General features: G+C 39.6%; 1 protein-coding gene across 6 annotated transcripts in view; it reads right to left on the bottom strand.

Annotated features, from left to right (window-relative positions):
- Positions 1–22,501, bottom strand: part of ZMYND8 (zinc finger MYND-type containing 8) — a 96,621-nt gene that overhangs the window by 27,368 nt on the left and 46,752 nt on the right. For 5 of the 6 annotated variants that reach the window (XM_007425100.4, XM_007425102.4, XM_007425099.4 and 2 more), the window contains 6 exons: positions 10,511–10,729; positions 8,007–8,120; positions 5,553–5,645; positions 4,246–4,333; positions 2,993–3,048; positions 1,321–1,398 (listed from right to left, as the gene is read on the bottom strand). In XM_007425100.4, coding sequence (XP_007425162.1) covers positions 1,321–1,398; positions 2,993–3,048; positions 4,246–4,333; positions 5,553–5,645; positions 8,007–8,120; positions 10,511–10,729 — 648 coding nt within the window. The remainder of the gene's footprint in view (positions 1–1,320; positions 1,399–2,992; positions 3,049–4,245; positions 4,334–5,552; positions 5,646–8,006; positions 8,121–10,510; positions 10,730–22,501) is intronic. The other variant, XM_007425101.4, reaches the window with a different exon arrangement.

A 22,501-nucleotide genomic window follows, 5' to 3' on the forward strand; every position in this document is an offset into this window, starting at 1 on the left:
AACATCAAATCAGTTTAAATTAAACTGTACAGATCCATCCTCAACATATTATATCCATAATTATATTTAAAAAATCAGAATATCAGTGTTGTAATACTTCAGGAAAATGCTTACATTTGGGCTGTGCAAATAATGCCTCTATATAGCCCTCTGTTATCCAAACTGCATGGTTAGAAAACACGAGAGTGGCCTCTGCCATGGAGAATAGATCACATGAGTATAAGTAGACTCTAAGTTACTTTAGGATTTTGCAAATCATAGAATGCAGTGTAGCTCATCATATATAGATATAATTTACTCACAGCTACCCTACCAGAAAATAAAAATAGTGATCTGCACTAGCTGAAGATTCCAGTTACAAGCAGCCTTCTAATATGTAAATCTTATCAATTTCTAACTTCAAGACGCTTTAAATAAATTCTTACCTGTTATTTTAAATGCATAGAGTTTATTATTATATGTTATAGATTTTTTTAGTTTAAAGGCTTATTTTATATTATGATATGATTATTAACTGAAATGTATTGTTTCATTTTTTTAATTCCATGTCTGTACTGTGCTTAGTTATAAGCACAAAATAAATAAAACATCTGCTACTGCTATGCTGCTACTTAAAATGTGGGCATATATGCATCTAGGAGGAGATTCCCAAATGATGACTGCATTTAAAAAAAAAATCCATTACATTCATCAAAACATGAGAAATCCAGACAGGCTAAAAACATTGCACAATAAAATGTGACGCTGCACAGAAAAAAGTAACGGCTTCTGAGATTTATGTTTAAAAATCTGCTTCTTAGTAGATTTCCAAAATTTCTTATTTGAATGCTTCAAAAGTTTGATATCATTTCACTACAGGCGACAAAGCAAGGATAAGACAATGGAAGAACACAGGAATCCAAGTTCCTAGAGAGACTTTGCCTCAGAGTTGAAGTGTGCTTCTATTTATGTAACAACAACTTAGCTTAAGTTTGCCCTACCCATTAAAGTATATGCACACTGACAATTAAAAGTGACCATTTGTTCTTTTCTAACATTATTAAGCTGTTACATATAAACCTGAATAGTAGTGTCAACTGATTTTAAGATTTGGGAATATTAACTAAATCTAGATTGCTTGAATTTTCCATCAGAGGCACTAGAAAGAAGAAAAGACTAGCTATTAAATGTCTATAATTAAGTATCAAATGTAGTGGCAGTGTAGAGGTTTTGAGCATAAACAGAAGAATTATCATTTAAAACAGTATGCATAAAAATGAAATCCACTGTGCTTCTATATATGTATTTAACGCTCCCCCCCCTTTTTTTTTTTTTACTTACACAAGGCTCACAAAACCAATTTTCTCTTTTTTGGCAAGCAGCTAAATAACATTCTGGACATACTTCAATTTCATTCATCTGTAAAAACAAAAATGAACTATTGCAGGAGTCGGAGCATGAGATTAAATGCATTTACAATATTATTCTATCCTGTAATCAAGAGTAACATGGCAGTCGTTTATAATTTTCTATTGCAAATAATTATTTTGTCAGTGTGTGCATTCAGGAACTTATACATACTAATTATTCTTGCTTCACATGAATCAACATCAGGCTTTTACTATAAGCATTGACCATATATAAATAACTGGAAAGAAAAGGTGTGAAAATATTGTGCTTGATGGCAACATTTTTTTAAAAAAAATCTTAATTTAAGCAATAAATTTATAGGATGTTGGTATGTTGAGTTTTTAAAAGATCCTCAGAATTTTTATGTTGGTGTGTGACATACAATTTGTCTCTACCTGTTAATGGAACCATATCTGTTTAGAATTCTTAAACAACTATCTTGCGAAGATTTTAGAGGAGTGCAGAAGGAAGCAAGCTGCAGATTTCCAATACACAAGTAGAAGAATCACTGCACAATGTTGGACATAGCCCATTCTCTTACTAAATTCTTTCAGAGGTGGTTTCAACTCGGCAATGCCAAAAACTAGGCTCACATTTTTTTCAAACTGATTCTTTATAAACTTAATATATTTGAGCAATGTTGTACAATGACCAAATTATTACTGAAAATAATCTATAGTCTGATTTATATAATCTGAAATTGTTTATAATTTGATATTTATTATTTCAATTAATTCGCAAATAATTATTTAGCCATTCTCTTTAGTAGCAGACATTCCAGCAGATTGGAAATCACAGTGAGAATACAGCTTGTACTGCCTTTGCTGAAAAACTGGAAATTTTTGGCACACGCATGTGCACGTGCTCTCTTTCTCTCTCTGAATTCTCAGTGAGAGGCAGCCATTTCTTCTGGCTTCTGAATTGTTTCTCCTAGCTGTTTAAGAGCCATGCAAATCTTCCAAAAGATGATGACTTTTAATAAAGCCACGGCTTTTCCCAGGCTGTCTTGGTTGCTTTCAGGTTTACTCAACTATTTCAGAAACTCTGCATGAAGAACCAAGGAAGGAACAGCTTGAGAAGTTGCTGCATGAGCTTGGAAAAAGATTTGATTATCTTGATAATTTGAAAAGTGCTTTATATGTATTCTTGTCTATCCCAAAGAGTCTCTTTCAAAGGTCTTGCATGGTCCTATTGAATAATTTAAAAAATATTCACAGTATTTAATCTGTTTTAAAAGCCAAAGTTAAAAAATATATACTGTACTTCTTTTCCATCAAGATATACATATACCAGCTCTGTAAAACTAAACAAATACACAACCTATTATACCCAATAAAAGAAAGCTGGTCTATATGCCTAACGTGCACAAGAATACCATATATGTCTATGCAGAAGTAAACACTGACTTTATTCTTTTAGATAAATGAGTAGAGAATTGCAGTCTAAAACCTGGAATACAGATTTTTCAATGCAGGAAATGTTGAAATTCTACTTCATTTTATGTAATGAAATCATAAACTATTGCAAAGTTTTCCTGGTATTACTTAAAATTAATTGGTTACATTGGTATAATAAGAATAAATGGTAACTTGGAAATACATACCTCATGCTCACAGATTTTAATTATGACTTTTGCTGTTTGTGTCAATTTGTGATTTCCTGAGGAAACAGATAAGTAGAGATGTCTAATTAAATCTCTGTTACACAAGATGCTTATTATTTGTATTATGAGTCTAAAATGCAAGTGTTTACTGTTTGATGGATGTGCATGTTTTAAAAGGGGAAATTAATTAAATACAAATCTTGAAACCTGCCAGTACAAATAGCAGGTCATAAAAATAAGGTTTTCGTTCATAAACCCAGGTGTAATAGAGTTACAACATTTCAAAAGTATTCATTCTCTACTGAATGTATAATTATTAGGTGATGTTCTCTTTAGTGTTACCTTGCAGCATTCCCAGAGAAATCACTTCAAATGCACATTTTCAACCCAACTTTAATAAGACATATGAACATATTATCTGATAGGTGTATCAGACCTGGTTTTAATATCATTTAGATATTAATATCTAAATTAATATTTTATAATATCATTTTATATCATAAATTAATATCATTTAGATTTACAACTGTGATATACATCACATACACACACACAATCTCAATATAAAACGTATCAAATGCTTTATAGAATTTCAGCTAAATTTCAGCTAAAGATAACATTAGAAGTATGTATTTACCATCCCATTTTATCTAAGAGATTCTTAAATTGGAAGAGAGAAGGGAAAGGAATAAATTTAATCCTCTGAGTCACTTAGGGCTGTATTCAACTTGTTTCCTTCTATTGATAGAAGACTTTGTGATGCAATAAAAGGCTTTCATCACTGGTAAAGGGAGAATCTTGGAGACCACAAATTTTTTGAAAATGCTTGTGTTCTTCCTACCTTGAAAGCTTTGGGCCATTTACTTTGATCCAAAATCAATTTATTGTACACATATTACAGGTAATCTTCGCTTACTGACTGTCCTATTTAATGACTGCTCAAAGTTACAATGGTGCTGAAAAAGTAACTTTACAATTGGTCCTCACACTTACGACTGTTGCAGTGTCCCCACAATTGTGATCACCATTTGTGCACTTCACAGCCAGCTTCCGACACAGTTAATGGAGAAGCTGGCAGTAAAATTGCAAATTGTGGCCATGTGATATCTTGCTTAACGACCGCGGCAGGTCGCAAGTCCATCATGGTGACATGTCTCACTTAACGACTGCATTGCTTAGCGATGGAGTTACTGGACCCAATGGTGGTAGTTAAGCGAGGACCTGTATCTTCAAGGAAATGCGCATATACTTACCCCCATTGTAAATAATGCAATTGTGCAAAATCCATTTGGCATCAGCCAGAAAGGCTTCAGTGCAACCATACATCTTCTTTTTAACATTCTGAAAAGGATAATATAAAAATTGTATTAAAATGCAGAAATAATATCTAAATCCAGCAGCTGTCTACTATAATCGTATTTTCTTAATACTTTCATTTTATTCCAAATAAATGAATGGAAAGATTGAAATTGAATAATCATCAACTGGGAGTAGACATTACATTCAGAAATGAGTTATCAAAAGGATGTTAGATATTATAAACCTGAATACAATCAATTAGGTGCTATTTTGGACACCAACATTGATGACATATAATTACAACTTATTAAATATAATTACAGAAGTTTGACCAAATTACAGAAATTTTGTTACGGTCATTTTTTTTTTAAATATGAAAATGGACTTTGTGCTATGGGACAGAGCACCATAATACATTTGGGGGGAAAAAAACAGAATCACAGTTACTTTCTTTTCAAATTATGCCATTTAAAATAAAATTTTCTTCATAGGAAGCCAGTCTCAAAACTGATTCTACAAAATAGACATTTGAATGCCCTTAACAGTTAAATTAAATTAGAGAAATAACCTCTCACTCACTCTCTCCCACTCTCTCAGAAACTCTGCATGCACTTATTTCCAAAACTCAAAAAGGAAGTAAAAGCAGAATGCTCTCTGAAACTAACCAACCCTATGAGAAACAGTTAAGGTTCTGGGAATGTTTATCCTGCAGAAGAGACAACTGTGGGGACACATGACAAGTCTTCTAATATATGAAGGTTGTAACATAAAACAAGAAGTAGACGTTCTCTATTCCCTGAGAGGGCAGGACCAAAACCAATGGGTTAAAATAAAAAAAGAGATTCAGGCTAGATGTCAATAGGATCTTCTTGCCTATACCATCTGTCAGCCAGTGGAACAAACTGCTACAGAAGTGGTGAGTTCTCCTTTGCTGGAGGTCTTCAACAGAGGCTGGATGGTCATTAGCCAGAGATGCTCTAATAGAACCTGCAGAGAGCAGGGGGTTGGATTAAAGGACCTATAAGCTCCCTTCCAACTCCATGTTTTTATGAGAACTAAGCCCAAAATTTTCACTTAATGAATTTCTTAATGAATTTCATGAAGTTGAAAGAGGGCCCTTATTTATCACATTAACAAAGACTGCAGTGATTTTAGAGAGTGGTGCATAGGTTAGGGTGTTTGTGTGAGAGAGAAATTGAAAAAAAAAATACAGTTACAATGATCTAATATAGCTAAACTATCTCTTTCCTTTTCAACCAACCTTTTCTAACGTACAAAGGTCCATTGGATGAAAGATGTATTCTGCATAATCTGGATGCTGATCCAGTGAAACTGGCTTTTGAAATGGCTCTGTCTGTTTCAATAAAAATTAAGGTTACAATATAATAAATAAAATTAGTCAAAACCAGGGTAATTTTTTAGAAGTATTTATATAAGTTGTTGTAAAAACTTTTTGCACCCAGTGGAAAATATTACCTCATAAAGAAACTGGAATACCTACTTCCTCGACTTATGACCACAATTGGGACCAGAATTCCCATTGCTAAGCGATGTAGTTGTAAAGCGCGAAGTCACATGACTGCATCGCTTAGCAATGGCAATCCCAGCATTCCTTGTTGGTGTTAAGCGAATTTCACCAGTTGTTAGCCGAGGACCCACCCCAATCCAAGCCATTCCGGGCTTGGTCCCTCCCAGCCCCGAGCCTCAGTTGTTCCAAGGGACTGCCTCCCCTTCAATCTCCCCCAGCTTCCTCCTCTGCCTATTCCCCTCATCTCTGCCCTTTTGGCTGCCTGGCACGCTGCCTTGCAGGGCAGCAAGCAGTCCCAGAACCGCACGGGCTTCTTGTGCCATGGCTATGGGGCTGCAAGAATTCCCTGAGCTGCAGCACAAAGCCGCAGCCGCCCCCTGGAAGCCTCAGCCGCCCCAGCCTGTCCCAACAGCACAGCGCAAAACCTCAGCATCCCGGGAAGCCCCAACAGCATGGTACAAAGCTGCCGCATCCTGGGAAGCCCCAGCAGTGCAGTGCAAAGCAGCCACCCGGGAGCGTAGTGCAAAGCAGTTTCCTGGCAGCACAGTGCACAGTAGCCGCCCTAGGAAGCCCCAGCAGTGCAGTGCAAAGCAAACCACCCAGCAGCACGGCACAAAGCAGCCACCCCAGGAAGCCCCACCCCAGCCACCCTCACTGCCCTGCACTCTGAGATCCCTACCACCCTAGGTGACCTTTGCTATCTTCTTGCTCCTGCTGAGGCATGCCTGTCCTGGCCCTTCATGAGGCAGCTGCTGGCCACGTGAGGCCATCTTCCCCAGGTCTTGCAAGGAAACCACCGTGCATGACCTGGGGAAGAAAGCCTTGTGTGGCCAGCAGCTGCCTCGCAAAGGGCCAGGCCGGACATGCTTGGTCAGCAGTGGGAGCAAGACTGTGGTGAAGGTCAGCTAAGGTGGCAGGGGCCGCAGAGTGCAGGGGGCCCAAAGGGCATAGATCGGTGGTAGACTGGTGGGTGGGGGAAGCTGAAATGCCCCTGCAGTCATAAGTGCAGGTGGACTGCCAAGTGCCCAAATTCTGATCATGTGACTGCAGGGGCACTGCAATGGTGTAACTTCAGGGTCTGGTCGTTAAGTCCCTTCGTTCAGCACCGCTGTAACTTCAAACGGTTGCTGAACAAATATCTGTAAGTCGAGGACTACCTATATAATGAAAAACAAATATGATTATCATTTTTAATTATGTGAAAATGTTTGCAATCTAGCTAATCAATCGAGTTGATCAAGAATCATTTGTTTAAGTTTAGTCAGCTAAAAACTTGAAAAACCAGACTTCATACATTATCCATCAGAGAGCCAGTTGGGTGTAGTGGTTAAGGCATCAAGCTAGAAACCAGGAGACTGTGAGTTCTAGACCCGCCTCTGGCACGAAGCCAGCTGGGTGACCTTCAGCCAGTCATTCTCTCTCAGCCCCAGGAAGCAGGCAATGGCAAACCACTTCTGAAAATCTTGCCAAGAAAACTGCAGGGATTTGTCCAGGCAGTTGCCAGGAGTCAAAAAATGACTCGAACGCATACATATAAGAATTTGAAAAACAAGACTTCATACATTATCATCACTGAGCATTCACTAGTTCCAATTCATGGCCAAGTGAGAACATACTGTACAGGTAGTCCTTACTTAAAAACTGCCATATTTAGCAACCATTCAAAGTTACAATGGCACTGAAAAAGTTACTTTAAGACCAGTCCTCGCACTTTTGACTACTGCAGTGTTCCACAGTCACATGATCACCATTTGCATACTTCAGTCTGCTACAGACAAGCAGAAGCCAACAGTAAAATTGCAAGTCATGGTCACGTGATCTCTCGCTTAACAACCGTGGGTGAAGTGAGGTTATAAGTCCATTGCAGACCATGTTGCCAGTCCCAATTGTGGTTGTTAAGCAAGGACTACTTATAGTTTCCACATGTTCATATATGTGTTATAAAGATGAATGCAACTATAACATATTCAGATTTGGAGTCTTTTCCAGGCCCATAACCATGTGATTTTATTAAAAAGTTGTCAAACATGCAGCAGATCTAACAACACTGTAGTCTGCCCATATCAGATATTGTATAATATAAAATTAAAGCACATAATTACATATAATTAGAAATCTAAAGACAATTTATTTTTAAGCAAGCAGTAATATACAATAGAGTCAAGTATCAACACATATTCTTCTTACCCCTGGCTGTTTCATTTTTTGTAGTGCAAACTTGAGCAAGTAGGATAGCTGTTCAATAGTGAGCATTGTCATAGCTTTACTTTGTGTTTCTATGCATTCTGCTACAGTAATTTTCTAAAAATAAAAATCAAAAATACTGAAAATTCTTAGTAATAATTCACTAGCATGAGACATGTAGAATATTTTAACATGCAAAAACAAAAACTGAAACATATTTTACATTAAGTGGAGTTATGGATACAGCAGATATCCATGTTCATGAAAATATGCTAGATTCCCGAAAGCATTCTAAAATACAGTAGATTCCTGCGCTATTTTGCCAGGAAGGAAAAGTAGATGTTTTGTCCAGTTACATGGCTGTATCTGGCCAATCTCAAAAAGCTAAACAGGGTCGTATCTAGTTAGTATTTGGATGGGAGACTACCAGGAAAACTTACAGCTGTAAAACAGACTGGGAAATCAAGCAGTAGTGAACTATTTGTGCACTGTTGCCAACATCGATGAGTCCATGAGATCATCACAAGTCTAGCTTGACTGGAAGAAGACCTCACTTTCACCTCATTATTTTCCTGATTGATTTTAAAGGCCCTATATGGCAATGGATTATATAAACTGAAATCCATAGCCCGAATCCAGATTTGATTATGTTGAAATCAGTGGAACTACCACCTCCTTAAATCTCACCAATTTCAATGAATATTCTAAGAGTGATCAAGTCCAGATTTAATCAATCTATTGTCCCAATCTAGCTTTCTTTCTAGAACCTGTCCAAGGCCTAGAATTCTTCACTGTCTTTGATAAGAAGAAGATTGTGCAAAACAGTATTTAAGGTAAAAGGCATACTTGCTAACATATAGAAAAAGAAAGTGCTTGAATGGTAACATCATCCTTTGACTCAGGCCCCAAAGCATATAAGCTCAAACAGCCTATAAATGTAAGGAGCAATAAATATATTTTTTCTAAAATGACTCCTTAAATATCTCTTTTTAAGAATAGCGGTAACAATTAACAGTTTGTGTATGAGGCCAACATTAGTCATATCTAGCATGTTTTGAGAAAATCAATTATGTTATTCTCTGCTCACATTCCTTATACAAATATTCTTACAGACACAATGACTTAAAGTTGAATTATGGTATTTTAAATATTCTGGAAACAGCTTTCTTCTGAAATGTTTTCACACTGTTCAATGACTACTTAATACACAAAATGAATAGTTAGGACTAGTTATTCCTAACTAGGAAAAGTAACATTCAATAGGTCTTTTCCACATCATTAGTCAAACAGTTTCAAAATAAAATTAGGAAGATGCCACAGAAAAACTTTTTATCATGATAGGTATTAATCTTAATACCCCTACTTTCTCATTCACATCCTGCCCTTTCCCATGGTATTTGACAAAGCAAACCCAATGAGCATACAATATACAGGTAGTTCTTGACTTACAACCACAACTGGGACTGGAGCTTCCGTTGCTAAGCAATATGGTCATTGGGCGAAATCATGTGACCTCATCACTTAGTGACGGCAGTTCCAGTAGTCCCAGTTGTGCTAGTTAGGACAGGACAGCGCTATTGTTAAGCAAGTACCTTGTGCTTCTCCTGCTCTGCTGTGCTCACCTTCACTTCAACTCCCCCCACCCATGAGAATGGGGTATGCAACTTGGAGAACAGCAGGCGTGCTCCATTCTTGCAAAGCCTTGGAAGACCTCAGAATCTTTCCAAAGGTTTTCTGAAGCAGTGTGGGAAAGGGGTGGGCAATTTGGAGAATGGCGCAAGAGGCCTCGGGAAAAAGGACTGGTGTGGCCAGCAGCTGCCTTGCACAAGGCAAGTTGGGCATGTCTCATCAGCAGTGGGAGGAAAACCATGAAGGTCACCTGGGCATGGCAGGGCCTGCAGAGCACAGGGTGGTGGGGTGGCCAGGGCTTTGCACTGTGGTGCTGGCCATGGCTTGAGGCAACACTCCTCAGCAGTGGTGCCTGCTACGCTGGGACTGAAGTACATGCCTGGGGGTGGTGGCAGCCGGCTGAGACTGTTGAAGGCCCCAGGCCTCTAATTTAGCCCCAGTGCTGCTGCCAAGGAATATCACTGTGTAGGGCACCCAGAAGGGCAGAGATGGGGGGGAAGATAGATGGATGGAGGGAGTTGAAGCGCCCCTGTGGTCATAAGTGTGGGCGGGCTGCCAAGTGCCCCAATTTTGATCATGGGGCCCTGCAACAGCCGTAACCTCAGATGCCAGTCGTAAGTCCCTTCGTTCAGCGCCGTCGTAACTTCGAATGGTCACTGAATGAATGGTCATAAGTCGAGGACTACCTGTAAATCATGAATAAAAAAACATCATATCAAAACATAAAACTGCTAAATATGGTAAAGGCCTTTTTTGTATTACTATTTACATCAATCCTCTTTCTACCTTTTGCAGATATGACTATGCAGTCAAACTCAATGGAAAGAGTTCTAGAAAGTGAGAAATTAGGAGCAGGGAAACAAACATGGGCCTCATACCTCACATTCTGGGCAAAACCAATCCCCCTCTGGCTCCGCTGTCAGTTTCAGACACTTAGCGTGATAAACCCGAGGGCAGAGTTCACAGCAGAGGACTTGGCCTTCCCGATGACAAACCCAGCAATAGAAATCATTCCGTCCATCCTGCGGTACAACATCAACAGGGTCTGTGGTGAGTGGCTGCTTCATATAGTAAAACGGACCATGTCTTAGTTCTGACTGAAATGTAGGCAAGAAAGACAGGTTTGGTTTCAAAACAAATTTGTATTTTCAAATTAAAATAAGCAAATATGACCAACCAGCCCCCACCTAATGTTTATGCAATTCCAATCTCTCATTCAGCACACAACGAATATTTGCAAACAGAGCTTATATCCACTAAGGTAAGTATAATTTTTCCAAATCAGATGCTCTGGATTCTTAACTAGAGTCAAACTACATAAACCATTATTCTTAAGCTAAGTAATTCTGTGGCATTTTAAAAAGCAAACAGTAATTAGGGATAGGTGAAAAGGGCTTTATTCTTTTTGCTGTGCAGAGATGATCTGGATCAGAAACCTTCCCTGCTCTATAACTGATGTACACATGCAATCAAAATTTGTGTCTCAATAGGAAAACAGCTACTGGAAAAAGATGGAGGCAGGGGTGGGAAGGTGGATTGAGACTAGAGCTGAAAAAAGATGTTAGGCTTTTTAACAGCTGGCCCAATCCAGAAATAATTCTTTCAAAGCAAGATTCACAATGCATCTTTTAAAAAATGTACTGAGACTAAAGCGGGTTACAAGAGTTTAGCAAGTGAACTATTTCCCTCTGAGAACTAACATTATGGGATAACATAATACACTAGGATAGAGACTTTCTTAGTTTCTTTCTAATTGCTTTCCTGTGAACTAGCAAGGAAGTGATTCTTTTCATGGATAACAGAAATAGCTTGCAGCTGACAGTCTGCACAACCATCTCCTCCCTCCTTCTCTGTGAATCCAATCTTACAAATATATTAAGCCCAGGCTGCATTTTTTACGTTTGTGTGTGTGGGCATACATGAATGAGATACACATAGAAAGGGATACAGATATCTTTGCTATTCCACTGAAGATGGGAAAATACAATTGTTTTCTAATATGTATATTTGTGTAATGTTTTGAACCTCACATCTATTACACAAATCACTGAAGGTATGATTTATCTAGCATGTTTCTACACTTAAACTTAAAAAGAATTGTACAATTAGATGAATTGCTAAAATATATCATTAGCAACAATAACGATACCTTGATTTCCTTTTAAATGACAAAATATATTTTGAATTAGTACTATTAAATAAAACATAATCATATTAAATGTTACTTTATTAAGAAATGTGTCGTAAGAAACAATGGAAGAATCGCTGCAGTATCACGTGTTTCTGTTAACAATCATATGGTAACTAACATGCAGCCAAGTTAATAGCCCAAAATAATTGGCAAGAATGTCCCCTCCATAGGGGGACATAGTTTTTCTTAGAATCCTTTTTAGAACTATGGGCAGACAGCTACTCTGGCTGGGAGCCCAAGTATGAATATGAAGCAGCATCTTGCTCCATTATCTAAAATTCTAGATGTGTCCATTTTGCCTACAATGGGGAAATCTATAATCTGTTGTAATTTGGCTTATATTGTTCTAGAAGAAATGGGTAAGTCTGTAGGTACCTTCTGATAAAATGAGGACTTCTGTATTTCAGACAAATTGAATGTGTTTTGTATAAATTGAGGTTTTGAAGTCTGTTATGTGTATTTTTTAACGAATGCCCTCCCTTTTCCTTGGGTTTGTGGAAACATACAATATAGTGATATCTCCTAGCAAGATTTCAGAAAAAGGAAAGTAAGGGCTAGAGAGCTATGGTAAATGAAAAAAACTACGAGCCTGCAAGAAATTGGAAGAACTAATTACAATTTTTCCTTTCTCATTGCCTACTGAAATATTAATCTGTGTAGTAGAATGCATACACATAAGCATGTATGTGTTTACGCAAGCACCCACCCAAGTCCAATTCACTTCATACTCTAAATTGTGCAAGACTGAGAGTCCTTCCCGCAGAATCTCAGCACAGATGTGAGGTGGGAATAAGGGAGAAAATAGCACCAACCAAAACCTATTAAATTTAACAATGGCTCTCTAATAATTAATTAGAAGATAAAGTGGTCAATCAAAAAACATGCTTTCTTTAATTTACATGTTCCTTACTTTTATGGAAAAATGGATGAGGGGGGAATAACTGTCATGTCTGCTTACAAATAAACAAAAGCACCACACTCCAAAGAAAATTCAAAGTTTCAGAAAGTCCCTTTGCTCTCAGCATCTTTTTTTTGGAGATAATCTGAAATTGAGATTCCAACCTCCAGAAATGTGACCATGTGATATATGTATTAGAAACCACACTCCAAAAAAGGATAGTACAAAAATAAATACATGAACTAATTAAAATTGCCTTTAATTAAATACTCCATATACAAAGTTAATTGAATACTCATCTGCATATACCAACCATTCTCTCACACAAACTATTTTAATAAATGTTTTAATAAAAAGATTACATATTAATAATGAGTATTTATTTATTTATTTATTTAATTTTTCGGCTGCCCATCTCCCCCCAATGGGGGAACTCTGGGCGATTCACAACAAACATTAGAACATAAAATATATAAACACATAAAACCTTAATTTAAAACATTACTAAAAAGAAGGAGAGACCAAGAGGATGAAAAATCTGAGGCTGAAGGCAGAAGGCCTCTATGGGGCTAGCCATCCCCATGCTTGAGATATTCTTACCCCACCCCAGGCCAGGTGGCAGAACCAGGTCTTCAAAACCTTACAGAAGGCCAGGAGTATGGGGGCTAATCGCACCTCCGGGGGCAGGATGTTCCAAAGAGCGGGGGCTATCGCAGAGAAGGCCTGCCTTCTGGACCCCACCAGTCGAAGTTCTTTCACTGAAGGGGTCTGAAGCATGCCCTCTCTGTGTGATCGGGTGGGACGGGTTGAAGTCATAGGGGAGAGGCGGTCCCTTAGATAACCTGGTCCCATGCCATGTAGGGCTTTAAAGGTGATAACCAACACCTTGAATTGGACCCGGAAGCAAACGGGCACCCAATGCAGCTCGCAGAGCAGAGGCGTTACATGGGCCCTCCTTGGGTGTGATGGAATGGAATTATTAAGGCCAAGCTCAGGGAGATAAGCATTTTCTTAGCTCACCGGAACCACATGGGAGGAACAAAAGGATGAGACTGACACCTCCCTGAGGAATTCACACTGTTGTGGCTGGAGGACTTTGGGAACTGGGGTTTTAGTCTGGGAAGATTCTTGCTCGAGATTGTAGCTAATAAACATAGCTGGACTGAATTTGCACGGTCTTTTCGAGTTCCTTGGGCTAGCCCTGACATTGGGGAACCAACAATAGCCCGCGCGGCTGCATTCTGGACCAGCTGTAGCTTCTGGATACTCTTCAAGGGTAGCCCCATGTAGAGCGCATTGCAGTAGTCTATCTGGGAGATAACAAGGGCGTGAGTTCGAAGGGCATCCCGATCCAGGAAAGGGCGTAACTGATGCACAACCCAAAGTTGTGCAAAGGCCCTCCTTGCCACGGCTGCCACCTGCTCTTCAAGCAGGAGCCATGAGTCTAGGAGAACCCCCAGATTACACACTGGGTCTGTCTGGGGCAGCACCACCCCATCTAGCACCAAAGATGACAAAATCCTGGAAACAGAGGAGCCATTAACCCACAGCCACTCTGTCTTACCAGGGTTCACCCGAAGCCTGTTGTTCCCCATCCAGACCCTTACAGCCTCCAGGCACCATGAAAGGGTAGCCACAGCATCACTTACCTCACCAGGGATGGAGATGTATAGCTGCATATCATCAGCATACAAATGATACTTCACCCCATGATGATGGATGATCTCACCCAGCGGTTTCATGTAGATGTTGAAAAGGAGCGGAGAAAGAACTGAATCCTGCGGCATGCCACAAAGGCGGGGCCGAGGATGGGACCTCTCACTCCCTATCACCACCGATTGGGATCAGGCCCGGAGAAAGGAGGCGAACCAGCACAAGACCGTGCCGCCCACCCCCAATTCCCTGAGCCGTCCCAACAGGATACCGTGCTCGACGGTACCGAAAGCCACTGAGCGCAAGGATGGTCGCACTTCCACCATCCTGCTCCTGCCAGAGGTCATCCATAAGTGCAACCAATGCAGTTTCTGTTCCATATCCAGGCCTGAAACCTGACTGGAAGGGATCCAGATAATCCGTTTCCTCCAGAACCCTTTGGAGCTGTGAAGCCACCACTTTCTCAGCCACCTTCCCCAAAAAGGGGAGGTGGGAGACTGGATGAAAATTGTCCAGTACAGTAGGATCCAGGGAGGGTTTCTTGAGGAAGGGGTGCATCAATGCCTCCTTAAAAGCAGCTGGAAACACTCCCTCCTGCAAGGATGTAGTAACCATCACCTGGATCCAACCACGTCACCTCCCGAGCTGCTTTCACCAGCCAGGAGGGGCATGGGTCAAGATGGCAAGTGGTGGCCTTCACAGTCCCCAGAATCCTGTCCACTTCCTCAGGAGCAACAGGATCAAACCGTTCCCAGATAACTGGGTAAGAAGAGTCCCTCGGTGTCTTCCCAGACCTCGCCCCACACTCAGAGTCTAACTTGGAACGAATCCGAATGACTTTGTCCTGCAGATGCTCTGAAAATTCCTCTGCATGGCCCTGCAAATGAACCCCCACATCCCCCTTACCAAGGAGGGACCTAGTGATCCTAAACAGGGCTGCCAGGTGGCATTCTGTGGATGCGATAAGGGTGGAGAAGTAGAGGCATTTCGCCGCTCTTATTGCCACAAGGTAGGCCTTGATAGTGGCTCTAACCTGTGTTCGGTCGGATTCGGTCTTTGTTTTCCTCCAGCGGCACACTAGACGTCTCTTAACCCTCTTCAGCACCCTCAACCCCTCCGTGAATCACGAGGAGTGTCGGGGCCGATGTGGCAAGAGAGGTCGTATAGGCGCGATCCTGCCCAAGGGCCCGACCGCTTCCCTATTCCAGGCAGCAGCCAAGGCCTCCGCTTGACCATGCAGCAGATCTGTGGGAATATCCCCTAGCTCCTTCTGAAACCCTGATGGGTCCATCAGGCGCCGGGGGGTGGACCAATCGCATGGGTCTGGCCTCCCTGCAGAGGGTGGTGGTATTGGAGAAATTCAGGGTCACCAGGACGTGATCTGATCATGACAACGGGGAAAGCTGTAGATCTCCCCTCAGATCACTTTGCCATTGCTATGACAAGAAAACCAAATCCGACATGTGGCCACTGTCCCGGGTTGGGTCCTGCATAATTTGAGACAGGCCCATGGTTGCCACGGTAGCCATGAACTCCCGAGCCGCCTCCGAAGACTGCCCCAGGGACAGTAGGTTGAAGTCCCCCAGAACCATAAGCCTGGGGAACTCCATCACCAGCCTGGAGACGGCCTCCAGCAGCTCAGGCAGGGAGGCTGCCATGCAGCAGGGAGGCTGGTACAGTAGCAGAACTCCCAACTGTTCACGGGCACCCAACCTAATAAACAGTGTCTCACAGCCAGAAACTTGTGGAGCAATGCCCCTGAAGGCCACTAGTATGGGCTCTTGTACTTTATATTATAACATACATTATATGTAAATTGTAATATAAAGTATAAGAGACAGGTGGGTGTAGTGGTTAAGGCGCCAGTTTAGAAACTGGGAGACTGTGATTTCCTGTCCCATTTTAGGCGTGAAGCCAGCTGGGTGACCTTGAGCCATTCACTCACTCTTAGCTCTAGAAGAATAAGGCAGTGGCAAAATCATCTTGCCAAGAAAACCACAGTGGCTCGTCCAAGCAGTCGCCAGGAGTCAAGACTGATTCAAAGGCATACACACACAAAAAGTATATATAAATATACTTTAAAGAAAAAGCAATGACATTGAAAAACATTGTATAATTCTGAAATATGATTGCCCTGATATTAGTATTATTTTCCCTATTTTCCTTCTTTTGCTATTATTCATTTATTGGGGGTGTTGTAACAGTTTTTCTTCCATTTCTTTTGTTTTCTTCACCCTTTTTTGCTCTTTTTAAAGGTCCTTAGTATTTGATTTTTTTCCCCAGCATATAGTTTATCATCATTTACAAGCTACTCTGACACGCATTCTCTTCTTCCCAAAAAACAGCAAAACAAACAAAAAACAAACACAGAATAAGCAGTAGGTGGAAGGGGCATCTGGACCTGGGAAGGAAAGAGAAAGCAGGAAATAAAATTGGGTAGAGATGAGGCCAGGACTAGAATAACGGAACGGAACGGAACGGAACGGAAAGGAAAGGAAAGGAAAGGAAAGGAAAGGGAATAAGCTCTATTTAAGCATTACAAAAAGGATTACATTCACCAAACAGCTTATCTCAAGTAGCAGCTAATCTTCCCAACTAATCTTCCAAGGCATCCATACTTTTCAGTAGCCATTTGCACTTTCTGGTCATTCCTTTCTTTTTCAATATCTTATCTGTTCTTTCAGCTATGTAAGAAAATCTCCTCCAAATTTATAGATAACTATTTGGAGAAAAAAATATATCTTCCTTCTTGCAAATACACCATTGGACACAGCCCAAATACTTGGCTAATAATCTCTTCAATGCAGATCACCTTATAAATTATCCAATCAAATAATTAAGGTAAACCATTATTTCTGAAGGGACTAATCTCTGCCAAATTATTCTGCTCAACTATGCTGCAATCTACTGAGATTCTGTACTTTGCTTGTTAAAGGACTTGAAGTTACTAGTACAGTCTATGCCAGATAGCTATAATTTAATTTAAAAATGGTTTTATTCACGATAATCTGAAAAGTTGACAGCAATTATGTGGTTGGGATGTCAGAACACAAAAAACTCACTCTAAGCAAAGGCAGTATTTTTCTGGCAATAAAGGAAATCAAGCTCCATCCACAATATAGATCAACTCAGGTTTGGAGAACTTCTCTAAATGATTACAAAGTTCTTCCACAAGAACCGTGAAGCTGCTTGAAAATAAACTGTGAAGAGTTTGCAGGGAAAAATATCCCTTATATTTATAAGCTAGATAACAGATATCAGAATCAATGTTAGACCTAATTGCTTCATCATTTGAAAATCTGGTGTTGGATACTTTTTATCTTGTCGATATAATCAATCTGAACGAGTTCCTGGAAGATCTGACTCCTATCAATTGCAGATGGGAACCTTGCATTTCATAGTCACTAAAGGCTGACAGAAGATTTGAAAATCTGAATCTCAGATTTTTTATCTGGATCTCTGATGTAGTATGCCCTGCATTAATATCCAGTAAGGTTCCAACTATATTTCAAAGTCCTTGTTTTAACCTATAAACCCTTTATGGCTTAGCTCCCCAGTACTTTCAGGACTGCCTTTTCCAAGTGCAACCAGATCCATCCACTATGTTCATCATGTGAGAGGTTACTCATAGTCCCTCATTTTCAGTAGGTGAGGGAGTGCAGAGGTCTGAAAGCCATGTTATCGGCATGGCCTCTATTCCATGGAATAGCCTTCCTATCAACGACAGGTTGATGCTGATGCTGACTGAATTCTGAAAGCTAACAGCAGTTTTGGAGAGCTTTCAAGAAATGAGGAAGAAGGTACCTTAATGTGGCTGGCTAGGCAGTTATTGTAATGCATGCATTTTTAGAGTTCTTAATTATGTTCTTTTGTTCGTTTGATCTGTGTTGTTAACCACTGGGAATCTATTTTATAGCATACAAAACTGATAAAGAAATAAGGTCAGGATATGAATAAAGATTTTTACATGTATATAGGTATGCGTAACTATGGAAGGTTATCATGCTGATGACTTCTGGCATTTGCATTTTATTTTTAATATTTTTACCTTAGCAAATCTAAACTTTTACTTTTTTGGCTTATTCCTCTTGCTTAATAGATATGGTACAAGAACTATTCGTTCAAACCGAAACAAAGGGAGAGAAATGTAGCACTGTCTACTCCATTAGCTCAATAGAGAGACCCTCTTCATTACATTTTTATCTATTATTTCAAGCTGTCATTAAAACAATAATAAGCTGCCCAGAGTCACTGAGAGTTGGGCAACAATACAAGCTTAATAAATTATTGTTGTTATTTGCTGCTGTTTGCTTTTCCTCTCTCCTCTGCTTTCTCATTTATACTGTACAGTGGTACCTCTGTTTATGAACTTAATCCGTTCTGTGACTCTGATTGCAAATCGAGTTGGTCGCAAGTCGAGGTAAATTTTCCCATAAGGTTCAATGTAAATACGGTTAATCCGTTCCGCCCTCCGAATTTGGTCACACCCAGAAGCAAATTTTCCCATAAGGTTCAATGTAATTACCGTTAATCCGTTCTGGCGTCTGCGGACCACGCGTCAGGGGCAGAAAAGTGCCCGCGTGCTGCGCGGTGGGGCGGCAAAACGCCTGTGCGCTGCACGTCAGGGGCAGAAAAGCGTCCACGCACAGCGCATCAGGGGCGCGGCGGGGCGGCAAAACGCCCGCGCGCCACACGGTGGGGCAAAAAAATGCCCGCAAACCACGTGTCAGGACGGAAAAATGGCTACGGACCATGTGTCAGGGTGGAAAAATGGCTGTACCTCAAGGCGGAGTTCGCACATCGAGGTAAATTTTTGGGGCCGGAGCTGGTCATATCTCGAAAATTTCATAAGTAGGGGCGTTCGTAAGTAGAGGTACCACTGTATATTTAAGGATAGTTAAGACCTATTTTTATTGTCATTAATTTTATGTAAGTTAGTTTGGAAGCTTTTTCACTGAAAGATAGAGGAACATGTTTTTTTACAATGATTGTTATTGGCATGATTTGCATTTGGCATTTTCTTCACTATAGTATGTTGTTCCTTACTCAGCCAGTACAGATTGTAAAAGACACTTGTGGCATCAGCACAGAAAGTTCTGTTCTTCATTACCAATGAATGAAAGCCTATATAGTTTCCTTGGGGGTTTTTCACTGTCAGAATGTTGATAGAATGAAATCACAATTTGAAGTTGAGTTTCACTAAATAATAAAGGGTTTATACCGTTAATAACTGAGTGTAATGATGGCAGAAATAAAAAAATAATAATTTGAGGATATATTCCAGCACCCTTATGATTTCATTAGCACATAAAATCCCTTTTACCCATATATAAGTGAACCATATACAAGCATAAAATGTTCACATATTAATGTTTCAGGAATTAATATAGTAAAATGTAATCCTAACAAAAATAATCTTAGGTATATTACCTTAGACTGTCATTATTTCCTATAATATAGCATTCCAAAACATGGTAGAACAAGTTCTAAAAATGTACTGCAAAATAACTAGCAGTGGTACAGAACACAAACTGATAAGGTATTGATAGGAAGCATTGATCAAGCAGTAGTAAAATAAAATGGTCCCACTACTACAATTAGGCGAAACTCCCTAGTGAGGATTAGGCTTTAGAGTGTTCTTCATACTATCTTCAGCAAAATGAAAAAATCACAGCTGAGACTTGACATACTCAGTATTTCAAGTAAGAAAACAAGATAGAACAGTATCCAACATCTCTTACATACTTCCAGCCTTCTTTATGCATGTGATACATTACATAATTGTTTAAACTGCTGCAGTCCCAAACACCATTTACCCAAAATTAAACTGGATTAAGTTTAAAATGACCCCTGGGAAATCTGTTCAACTTTTACCATTATTTTATGTTTCATCTCAAAATAAATGACTATATAAGCTACTGGAAGTATGCAAATGTTATCTTCATTGTAAGATATATCAGATGTGGACATTGTAACTGATATCTTTAAGTTACCTTTCTATATGCTTTTGGGACTGCAAAAGTATCCAGAAACATCAGCTGATGCAAAATCCAACAACCAGACAGTTAAGTGGAACATGTTATTGAGATCATGTTATCTGCTCATACAAAGAGGCACATTGGCTCAAAATTTGCTCCTGGGTGCAATTCAAATAGTAGTCATGATGACCTTTAAGCATTAAATCAGTATAGTTAGTGCCTATAACATGGCCAACCTGCTTTTTTTTAATCTTTCAAAGAGTCTCTCTTGTGTGTCCTGCCAATTTCTTAATCTACCTAGTGGAAATAAGAGAGGGCACGCTTTCTGTATTTGTTACAAATTGTGGAATTTTCTCTCTAGACAAGTTTATACCTTTATGCAATTATCACTTATACTTTTATGCAATTATCTGAAAATCTTGTTTAACATTTTAACAGGGAAGTTCAAGGAGAAAAAAAACAAATTTGTTGAGACCTCTGTATTATTTAGGGCAGTTTAAAAAAGGGACTATAAAAGGATCTTTCGTCTCCACATTGGTATACATACTGGGCAAAAAATCCACACTACACATATGCTGATAGATTCTGGGCTAGCAGGGACTAACAGGGAAGGATTTTGAGATGGTAGTCAATAGCTAAATGAAAATGACAACTCAGTATATGTCTACTATGAAAAGGTCAGTCTGAAGATGAATATAAATAAAAATTGACAAAGCAATAGTGCTTTTTTTACAAATGTATGTGCCTACCATACATAGTATCAATAGTAAGGGGTTGCAATCACTGGATCTCAAAAATTCTGTAAAGCTATAATGTGATGAAAAAGATAACTAAAATTATTAAAGACCTGAAAAAACCTTATGCAAAAAGATTACAGTGTTCCAACCTTCCTAGATTAGAAAGATAAAAATTATCAGTCAGGTGGTTAAAGACAGAGAAAACTTTTTTCTCCTTTCTTGTAATATTGAAATTTGAGATATAATGAAATTAAATGATAGAAACTTCATGACAGATAAAAGGTGGTATTAATCTGACTGCATTACTGTCATCATTTATTTATTTAATAAATTTATATGGCCATTCATCTCACATACTTGATTCTAGGCAGCTAACAATTAAAATAGAATAAAAACTGAGTAAAAAAAGAAAAACCACCAAAATTATAAATAACATAAAATAGCTGAGAACACTCATGACATCCTAATCCTTCAATATAACCAGGACCAAGAAATAGGCTCACCCATACTATTAGGGCCCCAGGCTTGATGACAAAACTAGGTTTTTAATGCTCTGCGAAAGGCCAGCAAGGGTATGGGAATGGTGTTCCAGAGGGCAGGTGCCATGGCAGAAAAGGCTCTCTTCCTGGGCCCCGCCAGATGGCACTCTCTCATGGGTGGGACCCGGATTATGCCTCTGTTGCTGGATCTAACAGGATGGGTAGACATCACTGGGGAGAGATGGTCCCGTGGGTAAGTAGGTAGGTCCCGTAAATTATTTTTAGTTTTCCTTATAGTTTGCACAGTCTGCAAATGATAACGGGCATGATTCATAAAGAGTAGAATGTAAGTATTTTATAAATACAAATAATAGTTACCTGACACTAGTGCACAGTGGATACTTCCCATGGCAAGTTTTAACTGAATACTACAAGTTGCAGTTACAGGTAGTCCTTGACCTACGATTACAATTGGGACTGGAACTTCCATTGCTAAGTGATGTGGTCGTTAAGTGAGTTGTGCCTGATTTTACGACCTCCTTGCCGCAGTCGTTAAGTGAATCCAGCTTTCCCCATTGACTTTGCTTGTCAGAAGCCCCTTGTGAAGGTCATAAATGGCGATCATATGATCCCAGGATGCTGCAACCATTGTAAATACATGCCAGTTGCCAAGCGCCCAAATTTTGATCATGTGACCATGAGAACACTGCAACAGTTGTAAGTGTGAGGACCAGTTGCAAGTCATTTTTTCCAGCGCCATTGTAACTTCGAACAGTTGTTAACTGAATGGTTGTAAATCGAGGACTACCTGTCTTACATGCTGCTCCTTCCATGGCACTCTTAAAAAACAACAACAATAATCTGTACTACGAAGAACTAGTAATCATATTTTGACACATATGCAAAGACCCAGCTCCCTTGAGAAGTCTATAA

The sequence above is a fragment of the Python bivittatus genome, unplaced genomic scaffold (assembly GCF_059951505.1).
Source record: "Python bivittatus isolate LINGU-HERP-01145 unplaced genomic scaffold, Pbiv_v1 ctg000700_np1212, whole genome shotgun sequence".
NCBI classification, from domain to species: Eukaryota; Metazoa; Chordata; class Lepidosauria; order Squamata; family Pythonidae; genus Python; species Python bivittatus.